We start from the raw sequence: 19241 nt of genomic DNA on the forward strand, positions 1-19241 counted from the left end.
GGGCTCTCACGGGTTTGGGGCTCTCCCCCAAACTAGTACACTTCTAGCCCTTTTAACAATCTTTTTTGAGAGCTCCATTGAACAGAAAATTGCCTCCACTCTAGATTCTCATTTGGAGGCAAGCAGGACCCACGAGGGCTGACACTGCCTGCATTAAGAACGCGAATTGGCCAGGTGTGGCCACCGCCAGCAGGCGTTTAATAACTGGAGCCGCGCAAGCGCTGCGCTTTCGCCCTGCCCATGCCCACGGTTTGCAGATTGGTGGGCTGGATCACGTGATTGAGCCTCGCCTCTTCCTGGAGGCTGGGGGCCAGTCCACAGGCTCGTTTCCGGTTCGGTAGGTCCACGATGACGGAGCCGGGCGCCTCTCCGGAGGACCCCTGGGTCAAGGCAAGCTCCGCGGACGCGCACGCCGGCGAGGGGAGGGCGGGTCGGGCTCGTGCACGTAGGGGGTCCGGAAGACGCGGGGCTCCCCAACTATCCCCAGAGTCTCCCCTGCTGTCCGGGTCCCGGGGCTGCAGAGAAGACAGCTCTCACCCGGCGTATGCCAAGGTGGGGAGACAAATGAGGCGTGTGTGCGGGAACAAGGGGGACGTGCCTGGGAGGTGGGGCGGGAACGGCAGGGGTCATACAGAGGGGGCGGCGCCCCCGCGGCCTAGCCAAGCTCGCCTTTGGAAGAACCATTCAGCGGTCCCCGCATCCGTTGTACGTGCATCCGCGGATTGCGCGTGCTTTTCCCAGGAGGCAAAAGTCTGACAGGCTTCTCCGTTGCTTGATGCTGCAGGTCGAGTATGCCTACAGTGACAACAGCCTGGACCCTGGTGAGTGACTTCTCCACCGTCTTCACGTCAGGAATGACCTGTTTCAGCTCTGTAGATCTTTGTGGTCTTGCCAGCCACACCTGAGCACAGTCCACTGTCACTGCGCCAAGGCCCTGGATTGAGAAGTGAGGGAGGAGCTGGAGGATAAGCAGGAAGCAACCATGGGTCACACCTGGTTTCTCCGCTCTAGAACGGGAAATGATGGAAAAAGTGACAGCTGGGCGTGTTCATTGCATCCAGGTGCCCCTGTGTGAGCCAGGAATTAGGCCTGTGGGCAGTGTTGACACTAGAGACAGGAGCATTGCAGCATGAAATGGGTGGCCTGTGGTGGCTGACTTTGGAGTTGGTGGGGAGAGGTTAGCACATGAAGCCATTGTGCCCATTGGTGACCGAGGGCCTAGTCATGTTCCCCACTTCTTAGTGATTGAGGCCTCTTTTTTCCAGGGCTTTTTGTAGAAAGCACCCACAAGGGGAGTGTAGTGTCCAGAGCTAATAGCATCGGTTCCACCAGTGCCTCTTCCGTCCCCAACACAGGTAGGCAGCAACACACTTCGCACACACACTCGGGAAATGCAGCTATGCCATCATCTTAGTATCCTTCCTAATAGGGAGCGCCACAGTCCACGTGGGGCAGCTGGAGCAGTGCCTCACTCACCTCACCATCGTTCACCTCATCTAAGACACTAGGTTCTTCCATTTGCCATCTCTGGGCAGCAGGTTCTTAAACTAGGGGTAGCTGGGCTCACTGGACTCAGTGGACCCTGCATGACCTTCCCCTGCCTCCACCTGAGCGTAGATGACGAGGACAGTGACTATCAGCAAGAGTCCTACAAGGAGTCCTACAAAGACCGGAGGCGGCGTGCACACACTCAAGCTGAGCAGAAGAGGAGGGACGCTATCAAGGTGACTAGGGGCCTGTATTCCAGGAAGTAAGGGAGGACTCTGCGTGGTTCTTATTCACCCTGCCCTGAGCTTAGTCCCAGCAGTCTGCAGGGCTAGTCCATTGCCCCTACCCCCTCCTTCCGGCCCTCTATGCTTTGAGTTTCTGAGCATGGAACTGGTATCAAGTTTGCGCTACTCTATCTTGTCCCTGAGTTAAGAAACCCATCTCACTGCGATTTCCACAGAGAGGCTACGATGATCTGCAGACCATTGTCCCTACTTGCCAGCAGCAGGATTTCTCCATTGGCTCCCAGAAACTCAGCAAAGCCATCGTTCTACAGAAGAGTATGACCAGGGCGACAGGGCAGGGGTAGTAGTAGTGACCAGGAGTGGCTGGTACCTGGTCTGACCCAGGTGTGGTGGCTGTTCTGGGCAAGTTGACTTCCAGGGGAAGGGGAAACAAAATGAGCCATCTTCCTGGTTCAGACTTCCTCTCTGTTCCCAACCCTCTCTTGACCAGCCATCGACTACATCCAGTTTTTACACAAGGAGAAGAAAAAGCAGGAGGAGGAAGTATCCACACTGCGCAAGGATGTCACAGCCCTGAAGATAATGAAAGTGTGAGAAGGGTGGGGAACTGAGGGGCGTGCAAGTCAACCCCAGTGCACTTTCTCTGTTTAAAGGCTGTATCGGAGCCGGGCGGTGGTGGCGCACGCCTTTAATCCCAGCATTCGGGAGGCACAGGCAGGCGGATCTCTGTGAGTTCAAGACCAGCCTGGTCTACAAGAGCTAGTGCCAGGACAGGCTCCAAAGCCACAGAGAAACCCTGTCTCAAAAAACCAAAAGGAATAAAAAAAAATGCTGTATCGGAGAATGTATGCAGGCAATGCCGACTTAAGGTAGTCGCTGTAAGGCAGGGCTGTCTGTCCCCATCAGCCTTTTACATAGAGCAGACATACAGGAAATAAACACCGGTCAGGGGCCGGGCGGCAGTGGGGCGCGCCTTTATCCTAGTATTTAGGAGGCAGAGGTGGGTGGATCTGTGGATTTGAGTTTGAAGCCAACCTGGTCTGTACAGTAAGTTCCAGGACAGCCAGGGTTACACAGAGAAACCCTGTCTCAAAAAAAAAAAAAAAAAAGAAAAAAAAAAAAGAAAAAAAAAAGAAAAGCACTTGTAGGTTGCAGGGAGTCACAGTTTTGATTTAGTAGTGTTTAGCTGTTGAATGCATCCCCGAAGGGCTCTATGAATCCTCTTCTGGGGCGACCACTGGGCTATCTCATGCTTCTCAGGTTGGTGAAGCTGCGGTAGCACCTCAGCTTTGCTTGCTTGCCTGCTTCCAGGAACTATGAGCAGATTGTGAAGGCACATCAAGACAACCCTCACGAGGGGGAGGACCAGGTCTCTGACCAGGTCAAGTTCAACGTGTTCCAAGGCATCATGGACTCCCTATTCCAGTCTTTCAATGCCTCTATCTCTGTGGCCAGCTTCCAGGAGCTGTCAGCTTGTGTCTTCAGCTGGATTGAGGAACACTGTGAGCCACAGGTATGTGGCAGCGGGGGTCATGGGGTCTGAGGCTCTCTTATTACCTCCAAGCAAACGGATCCAAACCATTAGAAAAACAGTGTGGTTGTCTTTGTGAGTCTACAGGGTGTCTACAAGTTTAGTATTCTGTTTCTCCTTGCTGCCTAACCCAGTGAAGGTCTCATCTGGCAACCATAATGTGAGCACTCAGTGCCAGGTCCAGCTTTGGCCCACGTCACTGGTGACTCATTAGCCATTCTACTCCTTGGTTGTCCTGTATGGAAGCCAGCAGCAGTTACTGGAAGTTTCTAGACACCCTCACCTCCCTATAGTCCCAGGGCTTTTATTGTGCCATCTTCTGCTCTTGAGGCCTATTTTTTCTCAGAGTTCTCCCTTTTAAGTTTCTCAACACTTTGTGAAGTACTTTAAAGACTGTACCAGGGAACACCCATATCTACCATGTCAGTTATACCGATGGCATACTCATCTGTCTCCATGTTTGTTTCAGGAGTAGGAGTATTTGAAAATTAAAAGTAGACAACATTCCATCTCAGGGAAAAGACAAAACAAAACACATTTTACGTACATGTGTGTTGTTTGCATGTATGTGCATCATATGTGTGTGCCAGAGGCCAAAAGAGGGCATTGGATCCCCTGCAACCTGAGTTGCAGGTGGTTGTGAGTCACCATTTGGGTGCTGGGAACAAGGCCTGGGTCTTCTACAAGAGCAGCAAGCACTCTTAACCAGTGAGACATCTCCCCCTCCCCACAGCACATATGGAGAGGGTGGAGGACAACTTTTTTTTTTAGTCAGATCTTTCCTTTCACTTCTATGTGCGTTCCAGGGAGCTGGAACTCGGTTCACCAGGCTCGCATGGCTAGAGGCTTTACTGTGACTGAGCCATCTCCCAGCTCTCCTTTGCTTCCATACCCCAAGCTCTATGTGCAGCCCTTAGGTGACTATTTGAAATGCCCCGTTCAAGAGCACACTTGGTCTAGGCAGGTCATCTTACAGGTCTGCACTGACACCTGACCGTTCTTTCCTAGACTCTACGAGAAATTGTGATTGGAGTCCTACATCAGTTGAAGAACCAGCTCTACTGATGGCTCCTGGAAACCTGCAGGGCAGAGGTCTTTGGTTTGTTTGGCTGTGGAACTGCTGGGCCTGAGACTGAACTGCAGCACCTCACACCGGTCAGCTGGTTTCTACTTGGTGTTTGGTTTGCCCAGCCCCACTTCAGTGAGGCTGTTCTCTGAAGGCCTCTCATTAATTTATTATATTGCCCAGTGTTGGACCCACCCAACTTCCCCCTTCCCAGGAAGTGTCTAGAACAAGAGCCTGTTCAGGGACCCTCACAGAAGCCCTGGCCCCTCAGCCCTTTCTCTAGCCGCCGGGTTTATGCTCACAATCTCTATATATAATTTGGAAATTGTTTGCCTCTGCTTGGTCTCTTGGGCAACACTTGGCTCAAGTTGGAGTATTTTGGCAGTTTTTGACTTGGGAAAAAGGAGAAGAGTCTTGTGGCCACGAAGGGTGAAAGGCCACCTGTGCCTAGACTGGTGCTGTGTGGCTAGCACTGAGCAAAGCCAGGGCTTTCTAGCCAGCTCAGGGTAGGGTTCCCAGGGTCCTGCTGTCCCTCATGTTCAGCCACTCTTCCGAAGGCAGGCATCTCACAGCATAACACATATGAATTTATTTTCTAAACACCAACAGTGTGCTTTTGTTATAGTTTCCCCAAATTCCCAGTGACTCCTCCCAGGCTGTGACATACTTCATGCCAGCAGCATGACCTAGACCCCCCCCCCCCCCCCAGAGCACCCAGCCGTCTCTGTGTACTGCGTACCAGCACCAGTGTTGGCCTACATTCCTCCTAGGACTTGGGGATAGCTACAGAAGACACTCTGGTCATCTGGGGGGTAGGCCTGGCTGATGCCTTAGGGTTCTCAAATGTTGGGTGTATGAAAACCTTTCTGTACTTTTCTCCCCGGTGTTCCCTGTTGCCTTCCCCAGGTTTGATATCTGGGAGGTTTGATAATCCAGAGGAAATTAAGAATTTTTATATCAAATTATATTGCAATAAATATTCTAGATAATTTCCCTTAGGATTGTTCTAAGTCCTTGCGGAGGCCTCTGTAATACAGACAACAAAATGGACATGAGCATCTCTTTCTGATTACCAGCTTTGTACTTCCCTCCCCACCACTCAAAGGTGAAGACCAGCAAAAATAATAAGGCCACCTAAACAAGGCAGCTAGCCCGGGACATCTGCTCCCAGACTCCACCAAGGGCCCCTCAAGGGTCTGGGAGTGTGACATTATGATCTTCATCTGTCTCTATCCCGACTTCCTCCTGTGGGGCAAGGAAAGGAATGAAGGAGTCCTCTGGGCAAAGATCCCAGGGGAGTAAGAGCAAGTGTCACTTACAAAGAACTGTTTCTTGCTCTTGGGGTATCCTTCAAGGATGGCATCACACAGCTCGGTGGTCTGACAAGGAAGAAAGCCCCTTTCAGTTGGGCAGAAGCAACACAGGGTGCTGCCTGCTGCTGCTGGATCCTTTTGTACAGAAACGTCCCTGGTGATTGTCACTTCCCAGCACCTCCGAAGCCACCCTTGGAGCTCTCACTCACCATTCTCTTTCTCTTCCTCCACTCTTTACAATACTTCTGTCTGTTTTTGTACACCTGCAAGGAAGAACCACGGCCGTCTGTGCACCTCATGTTCACTCCAGACCTGCACAGGCAGCCTCCAGCCTCCCCGCTCACCTCCTCTTTCTCTTCTGGAGTGATATGGTTGGTGGCTGCTTTGATGTTCTTTAGCCTCTCTGTATAACGAGCACATTCACTCTTTAACTCCTGGATCTCTTTCTGCATCTCAGGAGTGGTCAGTGCATTTGTCAATTCCTTCAGCTCTGAAACCACACACCCCCAGTGTTACCAGGGACATGCGAGGAATGGATTCCGTCTTGCTCAGCAGGTGCTTCCCAGAGGTGGGGGGTCAGCTTCCATCTTGCTCTGGGACCTCTCCAGAATAGACCCCACATTCTGGAAAAGCTCAAGAAAAAAGCTTACAGCATAGTTTTCTATTTCTCTTTCCTTCTCCACCTAAAAGTAACAGTGGCATATAAAGTTGGGCAGACTGATACACAGGTAATTAAGGAAGCAGAAATAAAATGTGGCGTGCTCATACTGCGGCAGGGAAACCAAGTGGCTTCTTGTCTTGCCTTTTTGTACACAAAAGCCTTAAGTAATTCTGCACTTCTTTCAATGTAATAGTGTAGGCACCTGGTAAAGGGGTTCCTAGCTGCAATAAGATGCTGCAGATAAGAAACCATTGTCAGCAATTTGTGACCTCCAAACCGTGGCATCCGGGAAGGGGTTCTGGTCTTACCAGCCTCCATGTGGCGGCAGCTTTGCTGTAAGCTCTGCACCTTGGCAGTGAGGGCTGCAATTTTGGCATCCAGGCTGTGGAGGTCAGCATCACTCACTGCGTCAAACTGGTCCTGCCAGCCAAGAGGAGAAATACAAGCGAGTTTACGTGAGGCACAAAGATAAAAAAACAAAAGGTGAAATGCAGTGCCTGTCCCCAGGAGCCTGAGGTTGGCTCAGAGTGTTAGGGCGGGTGTGGCAGCCCACGCCTTTAATCCCAGTACTAGGGAGTCACAGAAGGTGAATCTGAGTTTGAGGCCAGCCTGGACTATATAGTGAGTTCCAGGACAGCCAAGGCTATGTAGAGAGACCATGTCTCAAAAGAAAAACAAAACAAAAAAACCAACATGAGAAATATATTTCCATTTAGCAATAAAACCTCTCATCATCTAAAAGAATGAAGCAACATGCCTTCTGAAGTGGAGGACCAGATCTCCAGTGGAAGAGGCTCAGTGGGTCCTGTGTAAGGAAAGGCTCCTTCCCTAGGAGGTATTACGAGAAGAGGGCCGCTGGGGATGAATGAGAGCCTCCTCAGCTGATGCTGGGAGTAGCTAGAAAAGGTTGGGCACTCCAGACCATGTAGTGCGACGGGAAACTCAGGCAAGGTGAGTCTGAAGAACAAGAGCCAACATTGCTCAACTCGCGCAAGTAAAATGAAATTTTGCAGCCACGTCTGTTACTTTGCATCATCTATGGCTACTTTTGTTTTACAATGGCAGGGCTGAATAGTGAGAACAAATGCTTCAGAAAGTCTAAAACTACCTCCAGGCCCCTCAGCCATTTTACCAGCCAAATTTGTGTTTAGATCATTCTGGCTACAATATCCAAGAGGGTCTGATAGAGAGCAGTGAAGACAGGTTAGATTCAATAAAGAAAACCTTGAGCCACCCTGGTAAATACACAAACACTTATAAACTCAGCACTCAGGAGGCCGAGGCAAGAAAGCAAGTTTGAGGCCAGCCTGGGCTACATAGTGAGACTCAGTCTCAACCCTTTGCCCTCCTCCCCAAAAAAGGGTTAGGTCGGGGGAATCTGATATAATTGGTAAATAACCACACATGTCAGATATGCAAGGTAAAAGAAATCAAGAATTGGGGAAAAGTGTTTCTCTTACAAAAGAATGCTAGAAAGCCAGTTTGGCGGGCGGAGAGGGGGGCAGAGATCAAGCATTCTACTTTGGCCATACTGATGCTTAATATCTGAGAGGCACCCAGAGAGAAATCTAGGTGGAAGGATACAAATTTGATGTTTGTGGTTGTGGGCAGAGGGTGGGGCTAGACCAAACAAGTGTTTCCAAGCGGAAAGGAGGCTGGGAGCAGTAACAAGCCAGGGTCTTCTGTCTTTTGTCCATACCTCAAATGAACACTGGCGAAGTGTGATCACAGGCAGTGTGCCCATGATTTAGGAATGCCTGAGGCCAGCCGGGCAGTGGTGGCACAAGTCTTTAATCCCTGCACTTGGGAGGCAGAGAAAGGCGAATCTCTGAGTTCGAGGCCGGCCTGGTCTACAAAGTGAGTTCCAGGACAGCCAGGACTGTTACAGAGAAACCCTGTCTCGAAAAACCAAAATAAGTGGAAAAAAAAAAAAAGCCTGAAGCCTTTTCTGGCACAGGTTAGGTTAATTTTATGAGGTGCCTCAACACTAACTAGTTAATGCTGGGAGTTGATTAGCTCAGCCAGGTTCTCAGGTGGGGCTAATCTGCGGGAGTTCTCACCTGATCGGCAAAATAAATTTTCTGCTTGCCGTACGTCTTCTCTTTGATCTTGCCTTCCTGGGCCAACTGATCCAGAGCCTTCACCACCGCCTGGCCGAGGGAAGAGTGGGGCAATGAGAGGACGTGGGCTGGTGACGGAAAAGGGAGTTCAGCGGGGCTGGGGGCCGGGTCTTACCGCCTTGCCCAGTCCATGTTCCTTCTGTAGGTTTCCGAATACGTCCTGCGCGCTGTAGGGCCGGTTTTGTTCCTGCAGGTACCTCAGGATGATCCCGGGGGCTGCGAGAGACGAGGTGGGAGACCGAGTCACCTCTAAACACCTCGCCCGCTCCCCTCCCGTGTCCTGCGGGCGCCGCCGTTACCTCCGGCCGCAGCCTCGGCCCGGCTTTTACTCATGGCCTTTTCCCGCCACCAAACTGAAGACAGCGGTCTGGTTGGTTGCTCCGGGAGACAGCGCCTTCCGGTGAAGGAGGGAGGTCTTAACGCTGATTGGCTGCAGAAGTCTTCCGGAAATGCGCCCTTACCTTACGGGACCCCGTAGGCCGCCCCCCACCCACCCAACCGGCGCGGTCTAGAAACTGAGCGTCAGCCTTTGCGACAGGTTACTGGCCGTCCTGGGCCTCCGCGCTAGCTGGACCGAGTGGCCCCTTCCACTTTAAGCTGCCGTATGTGAGCACTCGTGATCCTGAACTTGGCCCAGGGGTGGGAAGGGGAAGAAACTTCAGGGTCCCAGTTCCCGCGCCGCTCAGAGTCACAGGGTGCACCCCCGGGAGCGTGGCTAGGAAAAGGAGCACCAACAGCGCCCGTTTCCGTGTGTCGCGTGTAGGGGGCGCTCGACACCAGCGGTGGTTTGAACGCCCAAAAAGGCGGTAGGGAGTAGAGGCTACTACTCAAGCCACAAGTCGCCAGTTAGCCCCCGCAGCAACACCTGACAGGTGCTTTCCATTCCTGACCTCGGTGGTCAGTCCGGTGGAGCCTGAAATAAATATTTCTAGTTTCTGAGGTCTGCTGAAGGTCAAAGAGCAGCTGTCCTTGCAGCTCAGAGTCCCGCGGAAAGGCACAGTATTAACTTTTCAAGTCTTCTGCTATGTAAAACTTATTAGCCTTTGTTCAGATCATGGTTTTTTTGTCTCCTCTTATATAAAGGGCAGTGTTAAGAATGAAACCGGGCAGTGGTGGCGCACGCCTTTAATTCCAGCACTAGAGAGGCAGAGGCAGGTTTATCTCTGAAAGTTTGAGCCCAGCCTGGTCTACAAAGTAGCCAGGATAGCCAGAGCTGTTAAACAGGAAAACCCTGTCTTGCAAAAAGAAAGAAAAAAAAGTATTAAAAATGATGGAATAATGAGGCTGGAGAGATGGTTCAGTAGTTAAGAGCACTTTGTTTTTTCAAGACAAGGTTTCTCAGTAGCTCTGGAGTCTGCCCTGGTACTCACTCTATAGTCCAGGTTGGCCTCAAACTCACAGAGATCCACCTGCCTCTGCCTCCCCAGTTCTGGGATTAAAGGTGTGTGCCACCATCAGGCACATTTGGTTTTCTTGGAGACAACCCTGGTTTGGTTCCTAGCACTCACGTAACTGCTAATTGTAACTCCATTTCCAAGAGATCAGACCCTCCCCACCCCCCAGGCACCAGGCAAGTAGTGGTGTGTGTGCATGCAGGCAGGCAAATGCTCATGTACATAAATAAATCTAGAAGAAAACAAAACAAAAACCCAACGGGACAAGAGCCAGCAAGGGTGTTGTACTGATGTCTTGGTTGTAGGAGGAGAAATGCTTTCATGAGGGAGAAACAGGAAGGGGCAGGTGGGCCCCTGACACCTACCTGGGCGTCCCCTTCTGAGGTGGTCACAGCCCCAAATTAGCTATTACCAGATTAGTAAGAGAAGACCTATCAAAGGAGTACACCATGCAATGGCAGTCTCTTAAAGATTGTTCTCATACAAGATTTATTCCCCAGCACCCACCCCCACCCCAATTCACAGTGGAAGATTTGGGAGATTCAGAGCAGGATCCCACTGGTACAAGAAAGACCTGGATTTTGCTGTCCTTCCCTCCCTCTTCCTCTTGCCAACTCCCAAAGCATGAAGTTACACACGTTCATGCAAACACGCAATATTCCACTTCTTTCCATCACCTCCCATTTTCTCCAGAGAGCTCACCTGTAACACAGCTGGCTCTAAGGAAAGAGATGTCCAGAGCATCTGTGAACCTCAAAGTGGGGAGATGCCATGACTCCTCCCTAACTTTCACACTCAATGACTATGAAACAGGCACCTAGCTATTGCCCTTCTCACTGTTAAGTATTTTCACTCCCTGGCCTCTCTACCTTATCCATCAACCAAGAGCAAACATGTTAGCACAACCCCCAACCTGCAGCACATGAAAATGGGCTCTGTCCAACGTCCCTCACCCAAATATGGGGGTGCTGGGGGAGTGGTCCCTGAGGATCAGCAAAGGGTTAATGCAAGAGGGAAAGAGGATAGAGAATTTGGCTTGAGCTCTGATTTGGGAGACAGAGAGAGGCAGTAGGCTGGCAAAGGTTTAGAACCAATGATCATTTACAGGGCTTTGTTTCACATGATTTGACCAGGGACTGCTAACACACACCCTTCAGAGCAGTGTCTGCTGGTTACCAACACATCCTTACTTTGAGGGTGAGCCCTCAAAGGAGTTAGGAAGCAGTATGGGAAGAAGAGCTGCTGGCTCCTCGGATGAATGCCACAGCCATTTGTAAAGTGCTACTTTGCCACCTACCCCTTACGGAATTATTGCTTCTCCGGAGGAGGAGCAGGGGAGGAACTGGTACATAAAAATGGGTATGATATTGCTTTGCTCACTGCTCAGATGGATGGTCAAATGGAGCCAGGGGTTAACAGCACCAAAGACAACCATACAGCTCCAAAAGATTCCATGAGACCTCAGGACAGAGAGGCACTCACCAACCCTGTCACCAGCTGATCCTACAGCTCATGGTGACACAGAGGCTCAGCCCACGTCACATTCACATTTCTTACGTTCTGCAAGCACTCTGCAGTGTTGAGGGTCAGTCATCGAGAAATGAAGATGGGCTCAGGGACAGGAAGTGGGCCTGCTCTGCAGAACCAAAGGACAAACTTGCTTTGAGAACACAAATCAAATCATAAATCATGGTAAAAGACAAAAATGGAAACTCTTGTAGCTGCTGCCTGACTTCTGTGGCTCCCGTGAGGTGAGGAGAAGAGATGGGCTCTTACATCAGTGAAGGCCCCTGAGCACCCAGACCTAAAAGCAAACAGCACTACCACCTCAATATTGATTCCCCAAGGGGAACCACTAATTCCTCCTTTCTTGCCTGCAGTATCGCCCTGTGGAGAGACGTCTCCCTTGGGGCAGCATGTGCTCACTTCAGTGACTAAGCACAGAAATGGTGTCTAGCTGGCAGCAAGGTAATGAGTATGTTCTCTCAGTAGGCCTCTGCACCAGCCAGGCCACCCAGCACACAGATAAAATTCAGGGGACAAGACTGGGTTCTTCCCTTGCCCCGTCACAGTAAGTGGGGTGGGGAGAAAAAAGCCCTACATCACAGTGACCCCCTCAAAGGAGTCTCTCCTCAGTGGCTCCTGGAACTGGCAGGGTCTAGCTGATTCAGCTCTGATTGGTCCAGAAGTTCAAAATCATCTCCCTCAGCATCAGTGTCAAGGTCTGAGCTAGGAGCCCGGAGGAGGCCTCTTGTTGCTCTTCGGGGAGGTGGGCCAGAAGGGTCTGTCTGGGAGGCCCCTGACAAGGCCAGTTGGATCATGCCCTGGGAGACCAGGCTGGCAAGGTTGCTGGTAAGGTTAGATCCTCCAGGAAGGGACCCAAGCAGGAGCTCTGGCAGTGCAGCCTCATCCCGATTAGCAGGCAGGACCTGGGTATCCCCAGCCCCTGGCGGGGGGCGGTACATCACGCTGGGCATCCCAATGCTGGTGTCGTCTTCATCATCCAGGCCAGCAGGATCCACATTAATGGAAGGGAAGTCTGGAAGGTCTCTGGCAAATGATTCCTCAGGATCACTGTGACCATCTAGGTCTGAGAGAACACAGGTATGTGAAAATGGTGGCTACTTGGCCCCTTGTGCTCCATACCCCAAAAACCAGGTTTTCCCCTACCCTGTACCTTTTTGTTTTGTTTTTCGAGACAGTGTTTCTCTGTGTAGCCCTGGCTGTCCTGAAACTCACTCTGTAGACCAGGTCAGCCCTGAACTAGGAGCTCTGCCTGCCTCTGCCTCCCAAGTGCTGGGATTAAAGACATGTTCCAGTACCACCCAGCTTCCCTGTTCTTCTTCTTCTTTTGGTTTTTCAAGACAGGGTTTCTCAGTAACTATGGAGCCAGTTCTAGAACTCGTTTTGTAGACCACGCTGGCCTTGAACTCACAGAGATCTGCCTGCCTCTGCCACCCAAGTGCTGGGGTTAAAGGCATATGCCACCACCGTCCAGCTTCTCTGTTCATCAGATAAAGCAAAACCTGTGGGACTGGTTGGCTTTTCGTCATCACTCAGATGACCATTTGCCAATTAGATGACTAACTGCCACGGAACTGCCTGTCTTCCTCTACTGTGCCCATGAGGCCAGAGGCAAAGACTAATAATGGACTGGGGGCTTCAAGAAAAGCAGCAGTATCAGCAGTGCTATACCACACCCTCGGGTGACTCTGCTACTTGAGCCACAACCCAGGAGAGGAGGGGCAACAGTAAGACTCCTGTCTAAGGAAGCTATAACACAAAAGTCAGAGTTACTATCAACTCAAGTCAAAGGTTCTTACCTTCCGAGCCTTCTGTGAGAGGTGTCTGGCCCCTTGACAGGTTAAATGTGCCGTTGTCTGTACAGGAAACCTCAGCATCAGAGTGCTCCGAATCTGTAATAGCCAATTCCCTGGCCACAGCAGAATCATCCAGCTTACAAAAAGAAAGCAGCAACAAGTCAGAGATGATGCCGTCACCAATTCGCTTTACTAATGCAAGCCCTAGAAGAGACCCAAGCCCACCAGTGAAATCAAAGAGAGATGGGAACTGCGCCCACCATCTTGATGCCTGTTACGGTGCTTCCCTAAAGGAAACATTCTTTCTCATCAACCTTTTGAGCTCATACAATCCTGGGTAACCAGAAAAATATACTTATTAACCAAACCTCTAGGAGGACTGGCTGTTGAAAAGTTTCTGTCAGCTCCAGGTTTTCCCCTGATGGAACATGCTGCTCACCAGGCTTAAACTGAGTTCTACGGCCCCATACAACACCAGGTTTTGTCCTCAGAACTGCTATTGAGAATAAGGGGAATCTAGGGTCTTTGAGGGTCCTTGATAGGCTTAAAACCTGGTTACCATCTTAATGTGAGCTGCCAGACGAATAAAGAGAAATTAAGAAAATGGGCCCAGTGGAGCAGCTTCCACACAAGATACCTGAGGACAGAAGGCAGCAAGCTCCTCCTCACTGTCACTGTGGTTGTCCAGGGCACGTTCTGGGTGTAGAGCTCTGCGGCGTACTATGTGGAAAGAGCAGAAGAGCTTGATGCCTTCAAGGGAAAAACTCCCTTTGAACTCCAAAAACACCATAACACAGGAAAAGACCCTCTAAATAAGGTTCTAAGTCTACATAGCAATGTCTGAAGGTAAGGATGCTGAGGCTAAGTAGTAACATGAGATTACATCTCTCCTCCAACATCCCACCTTCTTCCAAGCCCTACACATCTCTAGAGATTCTTGCTAGAAGATAAACTACCAAACCACCTAGCAACTCTGAGGATTTGCCAGGGATAAGAGGGCACAGTCATAAGCAAGAGAAGGGAGGCGCTCACCTTGGCTTTTAGGACTGAGATTTTTCAACTAGTTAGCCCAGATGAAGCTGGTGACCACATATGGGATTCTTTGAAGGTCAAGGTTTAATGAAACACCCAAACTGATAACAGCAGAGAACGGGGCACATTGGTGCTCCCTTTTGTGTCGGGCACCTATGCTGTGCACTTCTGGCATCTATGGTGGCTGGTTTCAGTCCACTTTGGAAGACAGCTTTCAGTAATGGAAAGAGGCTAATTTTAAAGTGCAAAAATCCTACATTAACATTTACCCAGTTCAAAACCACTTGAATCTCAAGGTTGATGCAAAGATTACTTAAAACTGTATATGGAAGCAGTCAATATGATGCTCAGACTCTTGGAAGGTGTTTCATAATAGCAGATGGACTACGGACATTTTCAATGTCTTCCATTAAACTTGGAGCTTTTCTCAAACTGGTTTAAAATGAAGGCCTAAGGATTCTAAGTCTGAAGAATTGGCAAGCCTGCCTAGGTTTCTCAGAAATAAGATATTACACTTCCTTACCACTTTGTATTCCTACCAACCATCCCCTACTTCTACTTGAAATTTTAAAAATTACTTTTATCTAGTTATTGTTTCTATATACATGTGAAATAGTATACCTGTAGAAGTGAGAGCACAACACACTATGTGTGTGTTCTCCTTCAATCGTGAAGGTCTTAGGGATTAGACTGAAGTCATCAGGCTTGGTGCCAAGCTGCTGAACCATCTCATGGACCCTATTTCTTTTGCTTCTAAACACTTATAAAGTATGTGAGGCCTGGCTTCTCCTCTTTCTCAAACTGTCACATAGAAGAAAGCCACCCCATGACACTTACATTGTCTTTCTCTCTGCTTGGACATCATGTAGCCACGGACACTGAAGTCCAGCCGCTGCAGAGCTGGCTTCAGTCGCACATAGGCTCGATCCCACAGCCGGTGATAGACAGCCAGAGGCCACATCGTGACAGTGACAACTAAGAGTAGAAACAGTAGGAAAATGGAGACCGCACAAGCAATCCTGCCTACCCTCTGCTATTGTGTCCTAATTCAGAAGGGGCAGAACAATTCTGCTTCTTTCTGCTGGTCCCCTCACTAACAATGCCTGTTATATACAGTTTTTAAGAACGGGACATCTGTAGCCTCCACAGGGTACAGGTCATGGCTATAAACAATATAATACGCCACAGACAGCACAGGGACAGAACCAGGAAGTGTGGACATATAAAGCAAAATGGTGACAACCAGTGATTCTGAGATAAATTATGTACAAAAATAGTACACCTAGATGCCCATCGTGATGGCACACGGCCTTTAATTCTAGCACTTGGGAAGCAGAGGCAGGTGGATCTCTGTGAGTTCAAAGCCAACCTGCTCTACGTGGTGAGTTCCAAGACAGCCAGGGCTATGCAGAGTCCCTGTCTCTAAACAAACAAACAAACCCACAAAAATATAAGCAAAATAAAATACCCAAAATTTCTTCCAGCCTCAAATAGTACATGTCAACAAAAAGTAACTACATTACAGAAATGTACTTCAGAGGAGGGAAAAGTCCTCCAGAGCGTGAACAGAGAAGGAACTCAGAACTGTCTGGAAACCTCCATACAGAGCCAGTCCTCCAGGGTGGGACACACGTGCATTAGTGAACCCTCATCAACGTCTACACCTAGATAAATGGGCTGGGGACACAGGTGAGTGGCACAACACTTGCCTGACATGCATGACATGCTGGGCTGCATCCCCAGTACTGCAAGCACCCCCCAAAGGAAAACGGAGTTTATGCCTTTATATGTGGAGTACCAGTTCCATGTGAAAAGACATTTAACGACACTAATCGTGCCCTGAGGATATGAAAAAGTCATTGTTGGAGAACAAAATATTAATAGCACTCTTCCAAGACCAGTGGTCCTCAACCTGTGCATTGCAACCCCTTGGGGTCAAATGATCCTTTCTCAGGAGTTATATATTAGATATTTGCATATCAGATATTTACAGTAGGAGTTACAACAGTTATGAAAATAACTTTATGGTTGGGGTCACCACAACATGAGGAATTGTATTAAAGGGCTGCAGCATTAGGAAGATAAGAACCAATGCCCTAGACCCAAGGTTGACTATGACTGGAAAGCTCTGAGCGGCGTACAGCTTGTAGGGGAAGTACATTTATACTTACGCATCAAGTAGGACAGCAGGAGCCCAGGGATGTAGCGGCCCAACATGGCCAAAAAGGTCAGTATCCCACAGCTCAGCAAGCAGAACTGGAGAAGCAAGAAGCAGTAATAAGTTTCTGCCACCCAGCAAAGGACTGGGGTGGGGTGGGGATTAGTGGAGATGTGACTAAAGGTTCTTTATGCTCTGAGTGAAGCATGGACATGTCTGAACAACAGCTACGGTTACTCGAGTCCAGTAGGGATTCTCCCTGGGCAGTCAAGAGAACATTCCCTTCTACTCAAGCTTCTTGTACATGGCTAGCCCCATACAGCTGACCTTTCATGCCAGGAAATTGCTTTGAGTAAGTTTGAGCCAAAAATTCTCTCAGAAAACACATATTAGTGGTGTTTTTTTTTTAAGAAAGCAAAAATATAAAACCCTACAATTTGTCATATTCCATATGACAAAGAATGCCCACAAGCAAGCTTTCCTTCCCTTCTTTTTTTTTTTTAATATTTATTTATTTATTTATTTGTTATGTATACAATAGTCTATCTGTGTGTATGCCTGAAGGCCAGAAGAAGGTATCAGACCTTATTACAGATGGTTTGAGCCACCATGTGGTTGCTGGGAATTGAACTCAGGACCTTTGGAAGAGCAGGCAATGCTCTTAACCACTGAGCCATCTCTCCAGCCCTTTCCTTCCCTTCTTGAGACAAGAAAATGGCCTGCTCTGTGGGGCTGGAGATGTAGCTCAGTCGTAGAGCTTGCCTAGCATGCAGAAAGCCTTAGATTCAATCCCCAGCACAGAAAGAAATTTAAAAAAGGAAAAAAAGAAAGAAAAGAAAACGGCTACTCCAAGTGACAAGCACACCAAACACGGAGTCCTGCTCTTGCCTTCATTGTGATGGCCAGAAGGAACCCCTTCCTATAACCTCCCTTTGTTTCTACGAACCTCAAGTCTCTTCTTCCCTGAATGAGGACACATCATGAAATAGGGTTTCAACTTAACATGAGCTGAACTGATGGTCAGAGCTAAAAGTTAAAAGGGAGGTCTTACCTTGCCTGGGTTTTGCTTTTTGAAAAGCAAAAGATTCCTTATGAAAATGGTCCCACTAACCCAGACTTCAGCTACATGGTGGCAGAGCTCGGGGACGCTGAGCAAACGAGGGTGCACAAAGCCCCAACTACAGGAGAGAGAAGGGGGAGCTGTGAAAGGAGGCTGTTTAGGGTTCCCTACCTGCTGTGCAGGAAGCCAATGCTTCGGGTTTAAACGGGCTGGGAGCGGCTAGTCCCAGGTGCTTTGGATGTGAAACGTGTCTTTCTTCTTGGCTTACGAGGCTGAAACTTGAATTTGGGGACTAGGAAGACAAACTTGTTCTGACAACTCCACCCTATGAGCAAGTGGCTCAGTCCACAGGTATAAACCTGCCACTAGCTCCAAGGCCCTTTGTGCTCAGAACAGCGTCTTCACCACACTTGGACCACTGCAACTCCCTGTGACTGCAATCCAGGGACACAGTAAGACTGCAGCCAGGAGGGAGGCAATGTGGGTGGGTAAAGCATAACCAGAAACAATCACAGCAGAGGAAATTCCTCTATCAGACATGTGGGGTGGATGGATTAAGGAATGGAAGCAGAACTCGAAGACACACAGGGAGGGATCTTTAGCACTGCTTTGCTGATGCCAGGAACCAATGTTTTCTGACCCAGAACTTAAAAATAGCCACAGGTCACAGAAAACACCAAGGATGCAGGATAAAAGCCAGGAGACAAATTAAATTAGCTCCCTCTGTGTTCACGCTGCGGCTTACTAACACAGCTACTTCCCGGGCATGTCAGGCTGTAAGTCACCAATGCTCCTTCTCCAGAGTTCTCATACTATAAGGGTGAGAAGACACTGCGTATTCTCAACCTGAACTTTGGGACTTGTGATTATTTCAGAACAGACTAGGTGTCTAATGCTGTGTCCAGAACATGGGGCTAGGGACATGTAACCAGAACAATACAACAGAATCCATCAAAACAACAAAGAAGTAACTGATATTCCATACCTCTCGTTGTCTAATGCGTCAGGTCTTGGCACTACAACAATAAAACAAAACAAACACCAGTATTAGTTGGTAGACAAAACTAAACATGAAAATATTAGGCTGTCTCTTGGTCTGACTGTTCAAGTTTTAACATTTAAGAAAAAGTAAATTGCTGGGCAATGGTGGCGCACGCCTTTAATCCCAGCACTCGGGAGGCAGAGGCAGCAGGCGGATCTCTGTGAGTTCTGAGTCCAGCCTGGTCTACAGAGAGAGTTCCAGGACAGGCTCCAGAGCTCCAGAGCAACCCTATCTTGAAAAACCAAAAAAAAAAAAAAAAAAAAATTAAAAGTCAATAAAAAAGAAACCCCATGTTATACTACCAGAATTAGGAAGGAATAATGGTTTATGTGTCTTCAAACGAGAAAATAAAGGACTTTCCATGAGGAAAGAAAGAAAGGACACATATGTACCATTAGAGCTGTGCTAACTACTTCAGCCTACAGGCAAGGGGTATGAGAACACAGTCCCTCCATCCCTGAGTATGTTGGACTCCTCAAACACATCACCTGCCAAACTTCTAAGGCATGCTGTAACTACTCCACCTCTAGAGATTTGCCTGTGCTCTGAATAATGTGGTCTTTTGACATTCAGACATGAGACAGGCTGACCACTTGAGGACTCTATTAAGCAGCAATGTACATAAAGCTCTATGCTGTGGTCTGAACGTCCTGCCATGTCCAAAATCCACATCAGTTTCCCTTTCAGGGTCCCACCTGACCCAATCTCCATTGCCTCTGCCCACCTGTGTGAAGTGCATGCCAGTCCCCCACTCTTCCTATTCTGACCCTATCCACCAAGGATCAGTACTGAGACTTCCTATTCTGACCCT

General features: G+C 49.1%; 3 protein-coding genes across 8 annotated transcripts in view; 1 reads left to right on the forward strand and 2 right to left on the reverse strand.

Moving 5' to 3' along the window:
* The first annotated feature begins 150 nt into the window (after nt 1-150).
* On the forward strand, nt 151-4657 carry Mlx (MLX, MAX dimerization protein). 3 transcript variants are annotated; one of them, XM_005369042.2, is made up of 8 exons: nt 151-552; nt 785-821; nt 1266-1355; nt 1618-1724; nt 1949-2048; nt 2224-2323; nt 3045-3246; nt 4273-4657. In XM_005369042.2, the coding sequence occupies exons 1-8, from the start codon at nt 349-351 to the stop codon at nt 4327-4329; spliced, it is 897 nt and encodes a 298-aa protein (XP_005369099.1). In that variant the 5' UTR covers nt 151-348; the 3' UTR covers nt 4330-4657. The 3 variants fall into 3 exon arrangements, with proteins under 3 accessions (XP_005369099.1, XP_005369101.1, XP_005369100.1); XM_005369043.2 differs by having other exon boundaries at nt 163-390; XM_005369044.2 differs by lacking the exon at nt 1266-1355 and having other exon boundaries at nt 160-390.
* A 622-nt stretch (nt 4658-5279) lies between these two features.
* Psmc3ip (PSMC3 interacting protein) lies at nt 5280-8790 on the reverse strand. Of its 4 annotated transcripts, XM_005369041.2 has the most exons (8): nt 8724-8790; nt 8540-8640; nt 8365-8454; nt 6613-6724; nt 5988-6133; nt 5853-5906; nt 5650-5709; nt 5280-5575 (listed from the first exon to the last, which is right to left on the reverse strand). In XM_005369041.2, the coding sequence occupies exons 1-8, from the start codon at nt 8755-8757 to the stop codon at nt 5519-5521; spliced, it is 654 nt and encodes a 217-aa protein (XP_005369098.1). In that variant the 5' UTR covers nt 8758-8790; the 3' UTR covers nt 5280-5518. The 4 variants fall into 4 exon arrangements, with proteins under 4 accessions (XP_005369098.1, XP_005369097.1, XP_026632848.1 ...); XM_005369040.3 differs by having other exon boundaries at nt 5280-5709; XM_026777047.1 differs by having other exon boundaries at nt 5853-6133.
* A 1500-nt stretch (nt 8791-10290) lies between these two features.
* The window catches only part of Retreg3 (reticulophagy regulator family member 3), a 28233-nt gene continuing 19282 nt past the window's right edge, over nt 10291-19241 (reverse strand). The window contains exons 3-9 of the mRNA XM_005369045.2: nt 18374-18404; nt 17380-17506; nt 16342-16426; nt 15008-15145; nt 13776-13858; nt 13142-13274; nt 10291-12408 (exon numbers count right to left, since the gene is read on the reverse strand). Of these exons, the coding sequence (XP_005369102.1) occupies nt 11951-12408; nt 13142-13274; nt 13776-13858; nt 15008-15145; nt 16342-16426; nt 17380-17506; nt 18374-18404 (1055 nt within the window). The 3' untranslated portion in view covers nt 10291-11950. The remainder of the gene's footprint in view (nt 12409-13141; nt 13275-13775; nt 13859-15007; nt 15146-16341; nt 16427-17379; nt 17507-18373; nt 18405-19241) is intronic.

This window comes from Microtus ochrogaster, unplaced genomic scaffold, assembly GCF_000317375.1.
Source record: "Microtus ochrogaster isolate Prairie Vole_2 unplaced genomic scaffold, MicOch1.0 UNK44, whole genome shotgun sequence".
NCBI classification, from domain to species: domain Eukaryota; kingdom Metazoa; phylum Chordata; class Mammalia; order Rodentia; family Cricetidae; genus Microtus; species Microtus ochrogaster.

Bases quoted from the DNA above. Each gene is read 5' to 3' on its own strand.
- Mlx (XM_005369042.2), top strand. From the start codon at position 349: ATGACGGAGCCGGGCGCCTCTCCGGAGGACCCCTGGGTCAAGGCAAGC. The intron at 2,049-2,223 runs GTATGACCAGGG...TCTCTTGACCAG, and splicing joins AGCCATCGTTCTACAGAAGA to CCATCGACTACATCCAGTTT. The intron at 2,324-3,044 runs GTGAGAAGGGTG...GCCTGCTTCCAG, and splicing joins GCCCTGAAGATAATGAAAGT to GAACTATGAGCAGATTGTGA.
- Psmc3ip (XM_026777046.1), bottom strand. From the start codon at position 8,757: ATGAGTAAAAGCCGGGCCGAGGCTGCGGCCGGAG. The intron at 8,641-8,723 runs GTAACGGCGGCG...CGTCTCTCGCAG, and splicing joins GGCCGAGGCTGCGGCCGGAG to CCCCCGGGATCATCCTGAGG. The intron at 5,710-5,852 runs GTGAGTGAGAGC...CTTCCTTGTCAG, and splicing joins GGAGGAAGAGAAAGAGAATG to ACCACCGAGCTGTGTGATGC.